The sequence below is a fragment of the Astatotilapia calliptera genome, chromosome 13, assembly GCF_964374335.1.
Source record: "Astatotilapia calliptera chromosome 13, fAstCal68.1, whole genome shotgun sequence".
Lineage (NCBI taxonomy): Eukaryota > Metazoa > Chordata > Actinopteri > Cichliformes > Cichlidae > Astatotilapia > Astatotilapia calliptera.
Window position 1 is genome coordinate 26,225,404 of NC_137434.1, and position 22,651 is coordinate 26,248,054.

At 39.7% G+C, this 22,651-nt stretch overlaps 1 protein-coding gene across 5 annotated transcripts in view; it reads right to left on the reverse strand.

Annotated features, from left to right (window-relative positions):
- ehbp1 (EH domain binding protein 1) overlaps positions 1-13,977 on the reverse strand; it is a 162,862-nt gene extending 148,885 nt beyond the window's left edge. For 4 of the 5 annotated variants that reach the window (XM_080288055.1, XM_080288054.1, XM_080288052.1 and 1 more), the window contains exons 1-3: positions 13,590-13,973; positions 12,870-13,045; positions 12,566-12,764 (exon numbers count right to left, since the gene is read on the reverse strand). In XM_080288055.1, the coding sequence (XP_080144181.1) occupies positions 12,566-12,669 (104 nt within the window). In that variant the 5' untranslated portion in view covers positions 12,670-12,764; positions 12,870-13,045; positions 13,590-13,973. Of the gene's footprint in view, positions 1-12,565; positions 12,765-12,869; positions 13,046-13,589 lie in introns of all 5 variants that reach the window. The other variant, XM_080288053.1, reaches the window with a different exon arrangement.
- Positions 13,978-22,651: the final 8,674 nt, after the last annotated feature.

Sequence of the window (22,651 nt, forward strand, 5' to 3'; positions counted from 1 at the left end):
CAGCACGCTAGCGATACGCACAACGGGGCACGAAAAGTCTTCTTTTACTGTTGTGCTTGGCTGCCATGCTAATGGACAGAAACTGCCGCCTATGGTGATTTTTAAGAGAAAGACTTTGCCTAAAGAGAAGTTTCCAGCAGGAATCATCATTAAGGCAAATGAAAAGGGCTGGATGGATGAGGAAATGATGAAAGAGTGGCTGAGGGAGGTGTATGTAAGGAGACCAGGTGTTTTTTTTTTTCCACGCATCACCATCGCTCTTAATCTGTGACTCTATGCGTGCCCATCTCACAGCCGATGTGAAAAAACTAGTGAAACAAATGAACTGTGAGCTTGCTGTCATTCCGGGAGGCCTGACAAAGGAACTCCAACCGCTGGACATCGGTGTGAACCGCCCGTTCAAAGTAAGGCTGCGAGCGGCCTGGGAGCGATGGATGACCGATGGAGACCACAGTTTCACCAAGAGTGGAAGGCAGCGCCGGGCGAGTTACGCCACAATTTGCGAATGGATTGTAGATGCTTGGGCTAACATGTCTGCTGGCACTGTTGTTCAAGCTTTCGCAAAAGCCGGCATCATTTCCGAGGAGCCGCACGGCACGGAAAGTGACTCTGACGGTGAAGAAAGTGAACCTGGCATGTTTGATGGAGATTTAGCGCAGCTGTTCAATTCAGACACAGAGGATGAGGACTTCCATGGGTTTGATGATAAAAATGTGAGTACCAAACTTCGTTTTGCTCCTGCTTTATTTTTAAATACGCACACTTGTATGCTTGTGTGTTGTTGATGATGACGATTACTGGTAATAGAAATGTGAGTAAGGTATCGAACTCAGGTTTGCTCCCGCTTTATTTTTAAATACGCATACGGTACTTGTATGCGCCCTATGATCCAGTGCGCCTTATGTGTGTGTTAAATACAGTAATGGCACACATAACTGAGACTGCGCCTTTTAGTACAGTGCATCTTATGGTCGTGAAAATACGGTAAGTTGTCCCAATTTCTGGGAATGGCAACTGACAAAATAAAAATAAAATCAAATAAGTGAGAGAAACAAATGAGCCATTTACACACGGGGAATGGTTGACAAGATGGCGTGTCTCTCTTGTTTGTGACAGGAAAGTGCAAACTAGCAAACAGATGACAGCCGCATGAACCATAGCTTCATTACTTTGATAAAAAAAAATGAACGGCTGAAGTCAGGTGTGCCAGAGTAAACTTGTGCACAACAACCCATGATGCACTGGCATATGATGATATCACAACAACACAAAGAGCAAGATGTTATGAGTGAATATGTGCTTCCCACCAAAAGATCCCTGCATATAATCATTCATTTAAAAAAAATAAACAGAGAACAAAAGGGTTTCATGAATCACAGTGGTAGTAGGAAACCAATGCAAATAATGATCAACATGCATCTTACTTCCACTCTAAGGGAAAACACAACAAGAGCCTCAGGCACAGATCAGGCACAGCAGGAATCATGTAGATCATGAATTTGGGAGCAAAATAATTAAGAATGAAACTACCTTTCAGTGGGAGAAGTGAGGTAATAAATCCTTTCTTCCCACACCACCATTCACCAACAGCCTCGGGGAGTGACTGACACTGTACGAATCACAACCATCACATGCTTAAGAGCGCACACAGCAGAAAACAAGGAGCCCTGGTGAATACATTTCTAAATTTAATGATAGATAAGCAGCCAGGCGACTGTCACAGTGCTGATATTTGTGAGTAATCAATTATTTTGTCTGAGAATCAAACTGAAGAGAGAAAAACGAGAAGATTTTAAAGTCTTTAAGATAATTTGCTGGCAAATGAAACTGCTTATGTTTTAATTTCTCTCATATTATAATTCAAACAGCAGCTTAAAAATGTTAACTCTCCAACACATCTCTCCCACTTTAAATAAAATGCCTTTATTCTCATGGCACAGTCATTAATTCACCCATTTTCTTAGCCACTTATCCAAAGCAGGGTCACTGGGGGCTGAACCGATCCCAGCATGGCCATGTTTTCTAATAGGTTTCAGGATATAAGCTTCAGTCAGAGTTAAACAGGCGGAAAATGTAATTTACCCGATATAGCATTAAATTAATATGATCATTATTATGAGATTTATAACAAACTGAATTTGCCTCTCTATAGTTTACAGGGAGAGCAGAATTCTTAGGCAAGTTGTATTTTTGAGGAATAATTTTATTATTGAACAACAACCATGTTCTCAATGAACCCAAAAAACTCATTAATATCAAAGCTGAATGTTTCTGGAAGTAGTTTTTAGTTTGTTTTTAGTTTTAGCTATTTTAGGGGGATATCTGTGTGTGCAGGTGACTATTACTGTGCATAATTATTAGGCAACTTAACAAAAAACAAATATATACCCTTTTCAATTATTTATTTTTACCAGTGACACCAATATAACATCTCCACATTCACAAATATACATTTCTGACATTCAAAAACAAAACAAAAACAAATCAGCGACCAATATAGCCACCTTTCATTGCAAGGACACTCAAAAGCCTGCCATCCATGGATTCTGTCAGTGTTTTGATCTGTTCACCATCAACATTGCGTGCAGCAGCAACCACAGCCTCCCAGACACTGTTCAGAGAGGTGTACTGTTTTCCCTCCTTGTAAATCTCACATTTGATGATGGACCACAGGTTCTCAATGGGGTTCAGATCAGGTGAACAAGGTGGCCATGTCATTAGTTTTTCTTCTTTTATACCCTTTCTTGCCAGCCACGCTGTGGAGTACTTGGACGGGTGTGATGGAGCATTGTCCTGCATGAAAATCATGTTTTTCTTGAAGGATGCAGACTTCTTCCTGTACCACTGCTTGAAGAAGGTGTCTTCCAGAAACTGGCAGTAGGACTGGGAGTTGAGCTTGACTCCATCCTCAACCCGAAAAGGTCCCACAAGCTCATCTTTGATGATACCAGCCCAAACCAGTACTCCACCTCCACCTTGCTGGCGTCTGAGTCGGACTGGAGCTCTCTGCCCTTTACCAATCCAGCCACGGGCCAATCCATCTGGCCCATCAAGACTCCCTCTCATTTCATCAGTCCATAAAACCTTAGAAAAATCAGTCTTGAGATATTTCTTGGCCCAGTCTTGACGTTTCAGCTTGTGTGTCTTGTTCAGTGGTGGTCGTCTTTCAGCCTTTCTTACCTTGGCCATGTCTCTGAGTATTGCACACCTTGTGCTTTTGGGCACTCCAGTGATGTTGCAGCTCTGAAATATGGCCAAACTGGTGGCAAGTGGCATCTTGGCAGCTGCACGCTTGACTTTTCTCAGTTCATGGGCAGTTATTTTGCGCCTTGGTTTTTCCACACGCTTCTTGCAACCCTGTTGACTATTTTGAATGAAACGCTTGATTGTTCGATGATCACGCTTCAGAAGCTTTGCAATTTTGAGACTGCTGCATCCCTCTGCAAGATATCTCACTATTTTTGACTTTTCTGAGCCTGTCAAGTCCTTCTTTTGACCCATTTTGCCAAAGGAAAGGACGTTGCCTAATAATTATGCACACCTGATATAAGGTGTTGATGTCATTAGACCACACCCCTTCTCATTACAGAGATGCACATCACCTAATATGCTTAATTGGTAGTAGGCTCTGCAACAATGCTTAGGTACATGTCAAAGTAACATGCACATGGCAGGACGGCAGGGCCCGAGGTGTCCCTACAGAACATTGCCAAGAGCGTCACAATGCCTCCACCAGCATCGCGTGCCAGGTATTCCGGAGGTAAGCGACAGACACATAAACACATAACCCTGACCATCCATGTGATGCAAAAGAAAGCATGATCCATCAGACCAAGCCAGCTTCTGCCATTGCTCCGTGGTCCAGTTCTAATGCTCACGTTGTCACTGTTGCCACTTTCAGCTTTCCAACAGCTTGTCTGTTGTATCCAACCACACAGGTCAGCCTTGGATCCCCATGTGCACCAAATGAATCTTGTGACCCAATATTGTTGAAACTGTTCAGCCGACATCGATTCACTTATGTTAACTAATTGTGGTAAAGCTAAATCATTCACCACTGCATGTCAAAATGTAAATGTAGCTTTATGCTGAAGGTGACAAACTTTCAATAGGTGTGTTTCTCTTTTACCCACAGACTATTGAGTTTGGTGTGTTTGACTGCACATTAACCTCCTCTGCTGCACCACCCTGGCTGTAATGCCACTGGTCATTGGCAACCCCACAGGGTGCTATGATTGGACAACGAAGCAAATCATCCAAAGAGACCCAGAGGGGGAAAAAAAACCCACTTTGTACTGCAAGAGAGGATCCTAAATTCCACCTATGTCAACTATATTTTCCAAAACCGCGTTTTAAAACTGTACGAACTGTACAGTTCCAGATACACACACAGTATGAATCAGCCTGCAGATGCTGCAGCAGTGCTCTGCAGGCTGATAAATGATGAGCAGTCTTCAGGGCTGTGTGTTTTTTTCTGGCTGACAGCAGCAAAGTGAAACACACCAGCAGAGTTTATCACATTTTACACCCCATTGACTACTTCACAACCCTGCAATGTTTCATGTCTATTAGTGTGCGTAGGAGGAGTGTGTAAATGCCCCGTTTTTGTCTCATGATTGCAGCACAGAACAACAACACTTGGGTGAATTCTACTGCAAAGCAAGCCCCCCTCAAAAAGAAAAGCAACTGAGGTGCGACAGACGAAGGAAGATAAAGTAATCGGGAAAGAATGGAGAGGAAAGATAAATGGAGAGAAAAGCAGTCATTTCACTGTGAAAGCTAACCCAGAAGACATCAGTGAGCTTGGGGCAAGAAAATAGAAGAATCAGAATTAGAAAAAGAGGCGATAAACTTCAATAATAAAAAGCTCAAGCACTAAACATAAAAATTGCTTTACATTTGCTATAATTTTACATTTTACTTGTGTGTTTCGAAATAAACAAGCATGGATTGTAAAACTGAAACAAAAACAAAGGAGATGTTTGCAATTAAGTAAATTCAATCCAGGGACAGAGTTATTTTTCCCAAAACCTCAAACATAATGACAATCCAGATTTTATGGTTTCATCCAAAATTCCCGGACAAGAGAAATGACAGCTCTCTACTACAACCTGGCAATAAAAACCCTCTACTGGTGCCAAAGTTATACTCGGGAATCTGATCTGTCAAGGCCTTCAGATTTAAAGAGAATGGAGAGCCACGTCAGACAAGTTGGCAAGAAGAGGTTTCTCTGGCAGAGAAATGAGATGGACGCTCGCCATAATGCACACACGCTCAGCAGAAGACAACATGTCACAGCCTAACGCACGCTGGTCATTTCCACTGAAAAGGTTGGCCATTAGTCAACTGTCAGCCAGATGCTTCAACTGTGGAATTCATTTCTACACTTCACGCATTTCACAACACTCAAGTACATAATAACTGTGTTAAGAACACCACTTCCACTGCATTTCATGCTTACAAAGACACTTCAAATTAAAATTTCTTTTCAGTGCCCACTACCACAAACTGATTCGAACAATAAGAGCCTGATTAATGTATAATAATTATTATTATAATAAAGTATGAACCAAAGGAAAATCCTGAGCACTGGAATAACATTATTGCTTTAACCAGTTTTGTAACGTGTGATTATCCACTTATTAAAAGTGATTGAATTTTACCCTATACCAAGTTCTACCAAATACTAGCCAAGAAAAAAAATTACGTTTGTGGCTAACACACAGTCAAAGTCAGTTTGCAGATCCCTCAACAACAACAACAACAACAACAAAAAGGCTATGAAAATCTCCAAATGCTTTCTTCATCTTGTCATCCAAAGCCCTACCTGAAAAACCACCAACCTGTCAAACTGTACCAGTTTCTACTGCCTAATTCAGTGACACCGAATTATTGAATTTGATAACTACAAAACATTTTATCACTATTCAGACATTCATGAGACACTTTATGCTGCTGCATCAAGGAAGTGAAGAAAAAGTTATAAGTAGAGCATTTTGTGCCCTAGGGGTCAAACAGCAAGCAATGGATGTTAACCAGCTATATAATGTGTCGCAATCAGCCCAATGGCTGATATAAAGTTAATAGGGAATTTATGCACACACCCATCACTTCTGCTCAAAAATTGTCAACATTAACCAGAAAAAAAACCCAAAGATTTCTGTCAAATAAAGGTATCTCATGTTCAGCAATGCCTTGACTGTCTATTCATGCTTGCATAGTCATCTCCACCAAATGCCCAATGAAAGCCAGAAAAACAAAGAATCTATAAAGTGCTTTCTATGATAAATTCTTCTGCTGCTTGGATCTGCAGCAGGACCCCTTGTCTCCCCAAAGCAGATGGGAAAATCCACTTGTCTCTGTGTTTACCTGATAAGAGTGTCTGTGTGTGTTCAAAATGTCTAAATTCCTATAAAAGTGTGGACGTATGCCTTCAGGGTATGTGTGCAGTCTTTGATTGATATGAAGCTTCTTCCTCAGAACTGAACATTCCCTGTTATGTCACGTGGGTGTGAGGGAAGAAGTGATGATTAGCCATGCTTGCATGAGCAAGACAGACCAACCATGTAATCAATAATGTCTCTGTGCTGATTGCAGTGTGCAACTCCCACGTCTTCTGTGTGGGTCTGCAAGACCTACAGTACTCATTCAGGTAATACTTTGTATATTTAGGGTCTGAAATAACACAAACTGGCTGATTAAAAGCTTAAATTTACAGCCAATATGATACCAAGTTTTCTGATAGAAAAGCTGTTAATCTCAGTGGTTTAGAAAAGCACACAGAGGGGCAAATTAATGTCACACTCAATTAATGTGAGATTAACTGTGAGAAAGTGAGAGAGACTGTACAACCTATAATATAGTATAAGGCAAATAATGATCTAACCCACCCAGGTCACATGACCTGATCAGCGAGCGTGTGAAAGTCTCCAAGCTACTCTATGTTGTCACCAGGAGATTACCAAAATTATAGATTATCAGCCGTCAGAGAAATGTCCCAAGCACATATAAGCCTCCAAAAGGCCACAAAACATCTACATTCATAAATATTCACAGACAAAAGCACACAAAAAAAACATGTTAAAAAACATTCTCTAAAAGAATTATAAGTTACAAACTTCCTGCCACTTATTACGCATCATAATTACCTGCTTTGAATGAAAAGCAAGTGATACTAATGTAAATATTTCATCTAAAGACAGAACAGTCTTGCTGCAAGACTGAATGGTGTCTCATTTCCCTGGCAAAGAAAAACAGTGTATTCATTAAATTTTAAATGGTTCGTCAGCATTGATCCTGCAGTCTGAAACGGCTGTGTGAGTGATGTTCTAACTTCCTGAGCTGCAGAAATCAATCAGATAGAGCAACAAGGGCACAGATAAAGGCTTGAAATCACTTTAAAAAAATATAACAACAGGAAAGAAAACTCCATCAATCACATTTCTGCTTACATTAGCAGCAAACTTTCCCACACAGGAAATGATCCAAAAGTGTAAAATGATTGATGTGGTTGGGTTTAACAGGTAGAACGCTTTTTCACAGGCTGTATCACCAATTCAACTGACAAAAGCGGACGACAAATTCGGGCTGTGTAATATATTGATGCTTTAGAACTTACCAACATGATTTCAGAAGACATTTAGAATTTATATCCCTTTCTCAATGTACCTAAAAAGCTCACTTTCCATATTCTCCTTCAGCAAGAAAGGAGACAACACCTGTCCAACAATCAGGAATAACTCATTGAAGGCATTTGTGAACCAAATACTAAAACTACATGTAAGAGTCGACAGTTTGCAAATCTGCAGGATTTGGGAGCCACAGTAAGAAAGAAGGTACCCTGACTCGCACAAAAAAAAAAAATCTGTCTTTCACAGAAAACAGATATTTCTCTTCTCTGCATTTTAACATGTTACTCTGGATGCAAACTAATATGCTAAATAACCAAAGTCAGACAATAAACTTTATAAAAATTCAAGGCAGCAATACTTGAACTCCTCCCATGTTATGAAAGGTTGAATTACTGTTTCTGTCAATGTAGTCTGGGGAAGCATTATGGCTTTACTTCCTTCCCCCATCTGATGGTGGGTAAACCAGTAAAAATAATAAAATGTTCAGTGTGCAAATAAACAGATTATATCTTTACACAGCTAAAGCTGTTTTTAAGCCGACTGTGACCTCACCTGCTGCCTTTGTAGAGGGAAAAAAAGCAGACATGTCAGCATGACTAGTTGAGTGGATGATAAAAACACGTGACAAGAGAATCAATATCCTCAGATGCCCTAAATTCTTACACAATTCTCAAAATATGAAAACATAATAATACATGAAATTAGTGAATAAGACACTAAAATTTAAGCATATGAGTTGATTTAAGTTTATACTGTTTTTCCAACCTATTTAAGAAGAATTTTACTGCAAGATCTGGGTAGCAGAGACTGAACTCCACAAACTAATCTGACCTTAAGTACATTTCAACCACATTTAAATGATATTATGACTATTAATTCTTTCAAATGGATCCTATATACACACATACAATTTTTAAATGGAACTCCATTACATTACACTTAGTTTTGACAAATTTCTGAATGCTGCCTAACTTTTAGTTTTCTTTTTCCCACCTGTTTAACTGGGGTTTTAGCACCTCAGTATCAATCAGTGTTAGGACTGGGCGATATGGCCTAAAATCCATATCACGTTATAATTTGAAGCATGTGCGGTAACGATATATATCACGATATATTCTTTTCTTCTGTATAACGTATTCTACACACTATAAGGCACACTTAAAATCCTTTAATTTTCTCAAAGAAAACAAAGAGAGAATTCAGCATTAATGAATCAATGGTACGGAAGTGGAGGAAGCGCAGTTTTTGGCTTTCCCCATATTCCAAAAGTGCTTCGTCTCTTTGCTATTACTGTCGCCCGGCATAATTTGCAGATGATATTGTTTGCAGCCGCTGCAATGCTTTCGACCAAATCAGTGTGAATAAAAACAGCAACAAAAATGGTAGCTGAATAGGCAGACCCCACCCTCATCAACTTTTGATGCAAACCTAGTCATTTTGTTCTACAAGCAGGCCTGAAATATGACAGAAACCGCACAGTTCAGAAAAGACAGTCAAAGGTTACACCTAAGCTTTCAAGGGCAACTAATAAATTATTCACGGGGACCATCCCTATATCACACACATTCTTCCTATTTGCTTTTTGGTTCATATCACTGGTATTTACTGATATTTTAATAAACAAAAAATGTGGTTTATGCCTGAGGAAATTAAACTCCACTCAAAGAGAAACAGAAATTTAAAAATAAATAAATCAGACAATAGAAGTACACTCATTTACATAAAAACTTGGCACAATGAAAAATGTGTACAAACTTTCAGTTAAAACATGTATTCTTTATAAAATTTGAAGATTATTCAAGCTCAACCAAAGATCATGTGACAAGAAGCAGCAAGCAGCCTGAGGCAAAGGAGTTCGACATGAAGGAAAACACGTCCTTGAAGTGACTATTTGAAGTCCAGTTATCAAGATTGTAGAGATTACTCTACTAAGCCTTTGAATATTTGAAATGCTTTTATATTTCACACTAAGCACAAATCACCCACACGTGTACATACAGGCACATGCAGGAGTACTGACACAAAGTAAGCATTCAGCCTTTTTCTTCCTGTTATTGATTACGAAAATTAAAAAGAACTATGGGCTTTTTTTTTGGTTCAGTTGGTTTTTGGCTTTGTTTTTTTTTTAAGACGTTATGAACCATTTGAGCTCTGGGGGCTGCTTCTAATATGATTGAAACACCCCACTACAGCCCTGAAGTGACTGCTCACCTGATACATTTAAAAGAGTTTTTCTGGCCACAAGAATGACTGATACACTAATTTGACAAAAACTGGTGCATCTGACACACAATAATGTTTCATATGCCTATATACAAATACAAGAAAGAAACTGGTTGAAAACTGTTTAAGCAGTTTGGTTACAGATTGTGTCTACAATTGTGACTGCTGTAACACAGGAATTTGGGTTCAACTTATCTTCACAGCTTTGAGCAAAATGCAAAAGCACTTGATCTCTAAGGATCAATAAATCACTGCAGTGCTGATTACCTATAGATAAGAACTGTATTATATAACAACAAATGGCTCTGTATATACATTTCTGGCATATCATAAGATGAAAGCACCTCTCAAGACTGCAAAACAAAGTGTACTACTGACACTGAGCTGAGCCCACCCACCCTTTGCTCTGGGAAGAGAGGTACATTTTTGTCATTCCTTTCTCCAACACGTTAACATCTGTCCCAGGTCGAAGCTCTGTGGGGCTGTGTTAGTCACGCCTACGGCACGCTACTTGAGAATCTGTGTCTGCAGGCTACATCTTTACCTTACAAGCCCAAGCTTTTCCCTCGTTACAGGGCACACAGCTGCAGGCATAACTGTAGCACGTATCTACCTATCTCTCCACTTCATCTCCACATCTAAAAGCACAGCTCGTCCGCCTCTTTCATAGATTCAAATATTTCTGGCATACAACCACAAGATGAGCCACTAAACTAAAACTAAACAATATTAACCGATTAAAAACACTGCATGTATGTTACTAATGCAGAGTATGCAAGTGTGCAGATCATTTTTGTCATATTTCTAACAGCGTTCACATCTGACTAAAAGAAGCAGGGATGAGATTCGTGTCACTTAAGGGTATGGATGTCTTAGTATGGTTTTAAAGCCAGGAGGGCAAGGACCTGCCTGCAAAACAGTCTAATTATTAATTCAATAACCAGCATTCTTGCTGTGGTGATGCCAGTATGATTACACACAAGTGAAAATGTTTTTTTGTTTATAGATATGTACAAGTCCTATAAGCCAAGACTTGTGAAAGACACACCTCAAAAGGCACCCTTTAAAACCTGACACACAACAGAAAGTATTACTTCTGGTTAAATTATTCTTCTCATGTAATGACTGATCTATTAAGAACATTGATGGTACATAGAACGAGATGTCTATTACCTTTACATGTAAATTTATAAATTTACACTACCAATTAATATCATTTTAAATCTTTACTGTTCAAACATTATTTTCACTCCTGTGCAGTAAAGCTGGCAACTTCACAAAAGGAAAAGCAGTGCATTTAATTTTAAGAAACTCTGTAATTAATGACTTCTCGTTGGCATCTGTTAATGGCAAAAGCACCTCATCATCCTAAAAAGCAAAAAAGGCACAAAGGGCTGAAACTCAAATGGTGTAGATCACAGCTTGGCATTTAAAACAGCGGTCCCCAACCCCCGGTCCTTGGACCCGTTCAGGTCCGTGAGTCGTTTGGTACCAGGCCGCGAGAGTTGAGGCTCAGGTGTGAAAAGTATGGTTTTCAGGGTTTTTAATCGGTTTTCAGCGTTATTTTGTTATCGTTTTGATTGTTAACTCTGTTTTCCTGGGTCTTTTCATGTGTGTTATGAATAAATCTTATTTTTTTCGGTACGGGTACTAGTTTTATTTTGTTGTATTTATCCGCGATCCATTAAAGGCCGGTCCGTGAATATATTGTCAGGCATAAACCGGTCTGTGGTGCAAAAAAGGTTGGGGACCGCTGATTTAAAACACCTAATACTGGAGTCCAGACTAAATCTCAACTTATCCTGTTTCTCTCTCAAATGGGAGTAAACACTTGATTTCTGCTACTTTTTAAACCTTTATCAGAGTACGATGATCTGCTACTTAATAACACCTCTGACAAGCAGCTACATGTTTTATCAATCGCTGTGGAAATCATGTACATCACTGTTCTCTGTATGTCTGCAGACTTTCCTAGCTATTTGCTTGGTTTTCTACTTGGGCTGGTTCCCTCTCATCTCTGTACATACATGTGTAAAAACCATAATCAAGAGTTTAAGTCACTTTTAAACTGTCACTTTTAAAGGCTGCAGTCTCCTGTTGATCAATGTGACTTCATGTAAACTTAATCTGACAAACAACCTTTTTTAAAAAAGGTTGTGTGTCTGGAGTTCATCAACTTACACTGTTCTTGAGTTGTATTTATGTGACTGTTTACATTAACCATTAGATTTTTCCTGTGAATGAGACTTAACTGGTTATATTAATAATTTGTATATATGGTGAGTTTGGAGGTCAAGCTGAGATTCCCAAAAGCATCCCTAGAGCTGCTAGTGGTTTGCTCAAGAATATCAACAGAGGAGTGAGCGGAGGAAGAGAAGGGGAGTGAAGCCAGCACATCTGGTTGAAGTGAAATCTCTCTACTGCATCAAATCCACATCGATACACAAGAAAAAAAGAAACATTTTAAAAGCCAGCCGGGCTCCTCCCTGCATACAGACATGCCTGTACACCAAGGAGACTGTGAGTGTATGTGTGTGTGAATTATGGCCACCAGGAACAAGCTCGACATTCCAAAACACACACACACACACACACACACACACACACACACACACACACACACACACACACACAGAGAGAGAGAGAGAGAGAGAGAGAGAGAGAGTTTTCACTAGGCTTCAATGACAGCAATGTGGTCGCTAAAAACTCACCATTTCTTAGTACATTCCACCATTAGTTCCTGATAGGAAGCCACGAACTGGAATTTAGACGCATGCTTCCCCACACGTTGCAGTCTCTTCCACACCGAGGCCATGTTTCTTTGGGACGCGGGGTAGTTTCTGCGTGCCTATCCCGTCCTGGACTTCCTTCTTTGGGCTTCCCTTCGCACGACTTCACGCTTGTGTTTATCTGAGCATATCCAACCCGCATAGACACATAGTTAATGTTTTACCGGAAGCACTTTAAAAATAATAACAAGAACGACACTAAAAAGAAGAAGAAGATGATAAGGACCGTCTTTAAAAACTGGCGGATAAATCCAAACGTAAGGAGGTGAAATCTCTGCAGCAGGAGACTAGGCTTGATTTGTAGAAACGCATGATGCTAAGGAGAAAAGCACTCCACAATTTCGAAAGGCGTGATGAGTAATCCACTGGGTATAAATATCATTTTTCCATCTGCTGACCTTCCTGCAAAAGAAAGGAGGGGAAAAGACACAGTCGGTAGAGAAACACAGAAAAGCCCGGAGTATCTTTGACTATGTCACAAACCCACTAAACGTTATAGAGATGCAATTTACGTAAAGCAGCTGCTCCGTTATCACTGGCTTAAGCTCTGCAGATGTTACAACAAGACAGTTTATCTGCAGAGCACTTTGTTCATGTATAAGAATGCAGCAGCACTTAATGCTGCCAACACGGCGTGTCGGGGGGGGGGCTATTTGCTAGCATGTTTGATAATAAAATTTGAATTTCTGCAATGAAATAATGAAAGAGAAGCACTGACATCACACTAAAACAAGCTCTTTCAACCACACAGTTAACAAAAGCTGCAACAACATGCACCACCTGAAAATGAGACCCCACTAAAACACGTTTCAAACACGGACAAATTAGTGGAATTCCTCGGGAATCCAGGGAGTAGTCTGCGCCGCTGTCCGCCGCTAACCGGGGTGATTCAGCTTCCAGGCTAACGACTTTACATGTGAAACTCCTGAGGCTGTGTGACACTCACCTTACTGCAGCACCCAGCACATAATGTGTTATCAGCAGAGATGGCGAACTGTCTTAAAAAGAGAACCAAGAAAACAGACGAGTGAGAGTAGCCTGCTTGCTGGCTAATTGCCGCTTTCTCTATGCTGCAGCAACACCAGTCATACAGCTAGCTAGCCCTGCTAGTGACCACGGCTAGTCACCACAACACGGCACGAGCGGAAACCGTAGCCTGGCACTCTGCTCCTCAGGTAAGCGCAACCCCCGGAACTCAAAAACCGGCGTTTATTCACGGCTGTCCCGCAGCTAAACTGAAGCAAAGTGAACCGATCCCTGGCAGCAGGGATCCTCTTAGTTAAGTAGTCCGATAGTTACTGATACTTTGACTGATCTGTTTATCTGAAAAGTGCATAAAGTTAGGCGAGGTCCTAAAAGATTTCCGTTAGAGGAAGCTGCATTTTCAGGATAATTGAAAGGACAAGGATACTCTTCAATGAGTCTATTAATCAATCATTATTACAAGCCAAGGAGACTAAATTATAATAGGAATAAATAAACATAGTATTATTATTATTATTATTATTATATAAAAAGTTCACTTGGCTGTAAGTCTTTTTTAGTGCAAAAGCTGATCTGATCCCCCACCTCCCCCACAAGTATCCCTTACAATATGAGCATTTAAAAAGATTAAAACTAATAGTGCGTAAAATTCAAACTAAACATTTTGATTGATTTTAGACATGTAAAAGAAAAAGAAAACACAAATAAGTAACAAAAGAGCATTGTAAACAGATAAACAAGAAAAGGGATACTGAACTGCCATCAACAACATTATGACCGGTCAGTTTACATACTGGAAAAGGAGTAGGACGAAGAGTAAACTTATGTAATCCTGCCTCTAAACTGTATGGACTGAAAATAAATTGAAATTCAAAACAAATAAGTTTAAAAGATAAGAAAATTACAGACAAATAAAATCAAAACAAGACAAAAAATATAGAATAAGGGTTAAAAAATACAGTTATACCGACAATATTTCTTCAGTAATATTTTAATGATATCATTATAAGCTATTCCTCAAACTTGCTTATCAAGTTTTTGCGCAAGGTGTGTTTTATTTTGAAGGTTGATGCCCCTACATCCTGTCTTGGTTCAGGCTGACTTCACTGATCCTCTCCTCTCCATCATTTGCTCTGCCGCTTGGATGACTGAAGGCTGGAGAAACGCCTCCAGACATCAGCCATTGGTGGCATTTTTGTGCCTGTTTACTCATTCATGAGGCATTTCTAGGTTGTTGTTGTTGCTGTTGTTATCGCCCCTGTTAAATCCTACATCCATCAAACACATCCCTTAATCCTTCATAGGATGGGTTTGCTGCTGCTGTCCCCAGACCTCCTCAAGTCACCATCAAGCATCTGGGAAGTCAAATATCTGCAGTTTGCAAAACGATGTGGCATTTAAATGCAGTATACAGTAACACATTCCTCCTTTTTAGTGGGTTTCAGCTATACACATAAAAATAGCTTTTTGCAAAATGGGGAAACAAGTATTTTGTCCCTGTATGTAATAAGTAACATTAAAAACATGTAAGATAAGATAAGATAAGATAACCTTTATTAGTCCCACACTTGGGAAATTTGTTTTGTCACAGCAGGAAGTGGACAGTGCAAAAGTTATGAGGCAAAAATTAGAATACAATAAGAATAAATACAGTACACAACTGTACAGAATAGAATAAAAATAAAATACTATATATATAGTAGAATAAAATAAAATAAATATACAATAAGATAAAAATAGAATACAAATACAAATACTATATACAACTGAGTAAAAATACAACGATGACAGAAAGGATTATTGCACTTAGTATTATTGCATATGTATGGATGTGTGTGCTTGATCAGTTAAAGTCTTTATTATGGAGTAGTCTACATATATGCATCTTTTGTCTGTATGTATTTTGGGGGGGCCTGTTCTCATTATGCAAAGTCATATATTTTACTGGATCATGATAATTAACATGATAATGTTGCAACAGGTTAGTATTTTATATGCTGCTGGGATTATTCTAGATTAGATTATTTCTAATCTGAAATATCCTGAACAAAAACTGGGAGCTGGTTCCACAGGACAGGAGCCTGATGCTCTGCCTCCCATCTACTTTTCCAAACTCTAACAACCACAAAAAAGCCTACAGTCTGAGAGCAAAGTGCTCTATTGGAATATTATAGTACAATGAATTCTTTAAGTTATGTTATGATGTAGGACTTTTATTCAATGGGGGAGACAATATTAGTTGATAAATTACAGTTTTTGTATCTACAATATACAAGAAAACAGCAGAAACAGAAATCAGCTTAAAAAAGACATAAATAGGGTGCAGCTACATTAAAACCACACTACTTTGTACTACATTGTACAAAAAAGATCCCATTAATGTTTTCATCCAACATCAGTGGTGGTGGGTAGCACCAGAGGGAGCAGTCGTATTTCCCCTCCCCTTGTGGACACATCCCTGCTTGAAAGCCTGGATCTACAGCAGAGCTTCACCCTCAGGTTTGTACTAATGAAGATGAGACCTCCATCTTCTGGAGGAGGAGTTGTCTTTCACATGTTAAGAGGAAATAAAACACCCACTGCCCATCAGAAATCAGTAAACCCTCATCTACACACACACACACACACACACACACACACACACACACACACACACACACACACACACACACACACACACACACACACACACACACACACACACACACACACACGCACACCATTGCAAATGCTTCACACACCCCTGTTAACCACAGGCCTGTAAATGCAGAAAGAAGGAGGCCAGCACTGCTGAGGGAAATCCAATATGAGGCAGATTAAATAAATCTCAGAAAAGATATGGGTATAATAACAGGAAATTGATATCTTATCCTTTTAGATGTTGCTCCGGGTTATGAGACACATGTAGGATGGTGGTGCTCTTTATTTTTCTATTTTTCTCTCTGGAGCTGGTTGAATAGTAAAAGTTTGACTCCATACGTAATAGATAAAAAGCTAGTGTAACTGTATTTGTGTTAAACGGTTTATTGATAAATATGCATCAAAGAGACAGTTGATTTTCTTACACTTAACCAACGAACCTAACTGCATGCCTGTGTTCAGTTTGTAGAAGGAAGCCAGATTACTCAGAGAGAACCCACGCTTACACAGGAAAACATGCAAACTCCACACAGAAAGGCACCAACAAGCTGGTCGCGTTGAAACCAACAACTTCTTGCCGAGTGCTGATGATGCTGCAGTTTTTAGTGGACCTTCATTTTTCAGCTCGTAAAACCTAAAAAATAATTTTTCCTGTGACAACACGTTACTCAACCTCTAAATACCTGTTTATGATAATATGCAGGATTGTTTAAAACTCTGAGCACAACAACTGTTTTCTAATTTTGGAAATATAAGCCTCTCTGGATTAGGCTATGATGCAGTATGTTATAAAGTATCACAGTCCCAATGGTTTTCTTTAGTTTCCTGTTAATCCTATAGTTATTTTCTCTGTGTGCCTATCATGTTCTTTAGTGAGTGACTTTACCTGAATTTGATGGAAAATGTCTTGCGGTCGAGGCAGAATGATGTGCAGAAAATCCGATTCTGTTTACTCTAGCCTCTTTAATAACATGACAGTGGATTAAGCCTGCTGTGCTGAAACGACAACATCCTTCTTAAATCTTAAGCGTCCAGTTTAAAACGTTTATTTATTAGCAACTGGGGAATTCAGGGTCTTAGCACAGGAGACAACTTGTGTCAGAAATAGAAGGAGGTTGATCCATGTTGCTGGTAAGTTCTGAAGCGTCTAATGTTTGAACTGAATTAGTCTAAAATGGGAGTGACTGGCCAGATTTTTCCAGGAGGCAAAAGACGATGGAGGGCAGACATGCAGCTGAATGATTTGGTGGGGACAGACCATCTCAGAATGAGCCTACAAGAATAAGAGCAAATAAATCAAACAGAGTGACATTAGCAGAGGCACAGTGATCATCAGAAAGCCCGCTTAGGACAACTAAAAGAGAACAAGTTTGAAGGAAGCTTAAGTTGGCCCTTAAGTACTAGCTATATAACTACAATTTTTTACAGTTAAAAAAAAAGTAAAACATTTTTTTTCCACGTAGACATTTTATCTATTGTAAAGGTGGTTTCTTAAAAAAATGTTTTTGTAATACAATCATAGTTCACAGTTCACCCGTGCGTTTAAAAATATCTGCAGGTTATGGCAGGAAATAGAAAACGCAACATTAACTGCTTTTTTTTTTTTTTGTAAGACAGTGCGTCACTTTGAACTGTGGAATGATTTGATCTCTTTTCCTTTCATAAAGGATGGTTCAGTGGAGCCTCTGGTAAAGTAGGTCATAAAAGATGTACTGCACCTTTCCTTAGTGTTTGGAGGATTCAGCTACAGACCAGCAGATACCTCCAGGTCACTTCTCTCAGTAGAAAACAGATCCCTCATGTGTTTTGTTCTGTTTTTATGTCCTGCTTTACTTTACTTTTGCCTTTTCAGCTGTGGTTGATGTTTCTTGTCTTCTGTCTTCCTCCTTGTCGTTAGATAGTATATTATTAGTTTGTTTTCCTATTTTTGTTGTTCGTTTGGTGATCTTAAATTGAGCTTACCTTTTGCTTTTGCTGTAATCTTGACATAAAAGCCTTCGCGTCTTTTCCCATCATGATGCAAAACAGTATTTTGGCTCAGCTTTCATTCAGACAAGAATTTGCTAACTGAGAACAATGTGGGGTTTAGGGTCACAGTCGATTTGACAGCAGGGCGTCTGCTGATCCTGCTGCTCTGTGTCGCCTCTTTACATTTGACTCTGACAGATTACAGGGAGCCTCCCTGCATGTGCCAAGGAATGCTCTGATGTGACAAATGACCCGGTGCTAAACGACGCTTTGTGTGTCTGCCCACATGTCAGCGAAGGCCTCATTTCATAAATAACACAGGGGACGGCAGGCCTGCTGAAAGAAAGGGACAGCAGTGAGAGACAGAGGCAAACATCCTTCTCCTAACTTCTTCCTGAAAGCAAAGAAATGCTAATTTGCTTCCCCTGTTGCCAAGTAAAAATTTTCATTTTGGATTTTATGCCATTTTAATCGCTTAATTGTTTTTGAAAAAATACTCAAAATTACACAGTGAACACTATTTCATTTTTTTAAATGACTATAGCATCTCTAATGCTGCACCACGGGATCGTTTTATGTGCAAATATATTTTTCTCAGCCCAAAAAACACAAAGGGAAGGAGCGAGAGAGCAAAGCGGCATACCCCCAACTGAGATTTGCCCCATTTGGCCATAAATATAATCTGTTTATAGATTATAGCCAGAGGAAATTATGAAACCAAACTAAAGTGAGATATCAGCAGGAAGTCTGATCACTAAGTAATTAATTATAACCAGATTTATTGAAATTGAAAACTGTTGCTTGTGCGGTTATACGACCCTTGATTTGTATGTTTGTTTTGCTCCTCATGCTTTGCCTCTCACCACAGCCTGTATCTCTGCAGCTCTGTCTTTGTAAGCCTTTTTTCCCACACATGGAGTCTAATCAGTAGTAGCAGAGCTTCTTTTGTTATTGTGGGCTCTGTGTTGATTGTGCCAACAGTGGTTCTTTCTTCAGCCAACTGTGCAGGAAGAGTGTAAGTTTCACACCTAACTTCTCTTTCTATTTCTCCATCACCCGTCCACCTACTCGCTCTGTTCCCCCTCTGTGGAGAGCCAACAAAAACACGTCCTCCAGGGTGTAAGTTGGCTCTCTGAGAGCAGAGTCTCTGACTTTCTGTGTTAGACCACTTGAAAAGACCTGTTAACAAAGCAGAGTCCTTTAGATACTAAGCCAAGTGAGTCTGAACCACTTCAGTGGAGCACAGATCGCCAAAAGTGTCACTGTTGACAGCTTAGTGGAGGAAGAAGAAAACAGAAGCTCGAGCCTTTGAGTTTTAGTAGTGTGTGAATGTTTTAACGGCGCCATTCAGGGTTGGGGGGCTTACAGGCATCTATTTATTTCACAGTGATGCACAGCTTCTTAGAGATGATTGGCTGATAAACAGCATTAAGAGTCTGTAGATGTTAAAAAGGCCATAAAGGAGTTAGTTCTCTAACCAGTATGGTAAAGGAAATAAACCAGATTTTATGTCATAAAGTGAAAGTACGAAAGGTGTGTGGTGTTCTTTAATTTTGGAGAAGTGAACTGGTGTCTGGTTAAACATTCTTCAGAAGCCAGCAGGGGGCGACTGCTCTGGTTGCAAAAAGAAGTCGGATTGTAGAAATCTCAAAAATGATGCAATTTTACACAATTTCTCACCTCGGCAAAGACTTTCTCTGTGAGTTTATGGTTTCAACTGGTCATTTGTAGTCTTAGTCTTACAGCATGGTGTTCCTTCTGTAGATTGCAGTCATCCATAAAGAGCCTATCGAGCTGGATATGTTTTACAGCGTGCAGTGTCTGGTTTGCTCGACATGTCGGTATTCTAAACACCATGACAGGGATGGCTAAAATATTGCACTTTAGGCTTCAAATCAGGGTACCACAAACCAGGGTGGCTATTTTTTACCTTTTATATACAGAATATGTTATACAGATCCGCACTTGTGCTTTGCTGTCCCGTGTATCAAACATTCATCATGAGCCAAAAAAGTGAAATTATTCCACTTTGAATGCAAGGAAACACACAGTTATTCTTTTATCTTTTTCATGTTGTCTAGTCAAACACAATCTGACACTAAAGTGAAAAAGTATGGATGATATGGTGGCTTTAGAGAAGTCATTCATGTTGAAATTTCACTATTTTTTAAAGACATCTTGGATCCGTATGTCACACCTCGGATTAAACTGAGCAAAAAAGGTTGTTTTAAGAGTTTAAATCTAGCATGATGGCTGGGCTTTAAGATTACTGATTTCTACTGGATAACTGAATATCATCCCTTTTTAGCTGTATTTCTCAGAAAATCCTAGTGTAGCTCCTTTCAGAATTTGTTAAGCCTTTTCTTTACATGAGATTTGTTTCTGGCAATAACAGCAATATATAAAAACCTCAGGCTTGTTTTCTAAACTCATACTGTTTTAAAGTCAGGGGTTGTCAGCCACTGATACCTGGACACGATGCCTCTATGTAATTTGGAATTGTGATGAGTTGGGAATGCATCCCATATCTTTCATCAGTCAAGGAAATCTGGAAAAAGCAAATACAAATATAACTGTGTGTAAGTTTGCCAAGGCAACCTGAACCACCATGTTTTCCTCTTTCCACGATCTGGTCTCTCCCTGTGGAGATGTGTGTGATGTGCTTGCAATGCTAGATAGAAATCTGATAGAAACTGTGCCATCCTGACTCATGGCAGAGTGTCTGATCTGTATCTGGTGCTCAGTTACAGGAAGCCTCTGTTTTCAGACGCAGCTGGAAGAAGGGTGTGGCAGTTTCCCCTTTTGGACTGCAGCTATCAAAAGCCACAACTGGGTTAAATCTCATAACAGAATTATGGGAGGTGTTTAACTATTAACTGGACAAAATACAATGTTATATTTGACTCCAGGATATACTGATGTCCTTATTTTACTCTTTCTGATGTTTAGGAGACAAGTTAATTCATTCACTGAGACAATAATTTCTAGGTAAAAGCTACACTTTGAAAAACTACGTACACCCTTTCTGCTTCCCTAAGAATTAGGACGGTAAGTACCAGCCAGGTGCTGCTAATCAAATTCACTTGGTTTGTTGTTCATCAGAAAGCATGACCACCTCTATAATGGCAGAGGTTTTAGTAGTTTGTTGGTGTAGATCAAGTGTGTGTTAACACAGAGCTACAATCTTTCCTGCAGTAGATTCACTCCAATGTCATCTCACCCTGGGTAAACACACCTGAATCAAATGTTTAGTTCATTACCAGGCCTCTGGAGAACTTCATGGCATGTTGAGGAGGTAATTTAACCATTTGAATCAGCTGTGTTGGATCAAGGAAACATCTAAAACCTGTAGGACGCCGGCCCTCGAGGCCTGGAGTTCGACACCTGTGGTTTAGTTAATTGAACCTTTCTTTCTATTGGAGGCTACTGGTCAAATGTCCAAGAACCTGTTTCACACCCCCAAACATTTAGCTTTAGGATATGAATTTAAGCAGCACAGCATGTTCTGTAAGAAAAAATTTTTTTTTAAAGGTACCGTTTGACATCGAAACAGAAATCAGAGAGCAAAATGCAGCCACAAGGGAAACGTAAATCATGAAGTTATGCCAATTCAGTCTGCTGTCTGTGGGCTGCCAAAATGAGAGCTGAAGGCAACAAAGCGTATTAAAATGCAAGTTGTTACAAAATACTTCATCAGTGAGTAACCCCTGGGATGAATATAAAGTCTCAAGTTGATTATGTTTAACAGTGTAAGAGTAGCGCAGAGGGTGGATAGCATTTTAATGTTCACATTACTGCTTCTGAGACAGCACATCTATTCATTTATGGACACATTAAACTCAATCACATCTTTGTCACAGTGTCACAGCAGTTCAGTCAAAGCACCTTGCTCTGCTAACGCTCTCAAATTAGAATTAAATTAATCTGTTTTTGCTGAGCAATGAGGTTCCCGCGACAGCAAATTACCCATTTACACTCATCTGAGCACTTATCAGTTCTGTGTGAAACCCACACTGAACCAGGAAGAGCCTGGACTGTGCACAGACTGCACAATGATCTCTAGTTTGAAGAATCACTTCTCCTCTGGAGAAACATGGTGCTCATTACATAGGGCCTGCTCGCTGCTGATAGCGAAAGCCAATACATCACATTGCCATTTTATTCTGACTGTGAGAGCTCCACGGAGCGGGGCGACACAGTGGATGGCAATGCTGCACAATGGCTACAAAATAAATGTTTACTCAAGCTGTCATATTTTGAAATCCCATCATCTGCTGAGGGCAGCAGCTCTGAATTATTTCGGTGACCTGCACTGAGGAGTTCAATGCCCTCATTTGTATTCAAAAGCAGAACTGAGAAAAATCCATTCTGAGTCGGCAAAAACAGCTTAAAGCACATGATTGCCATGCATTTGTT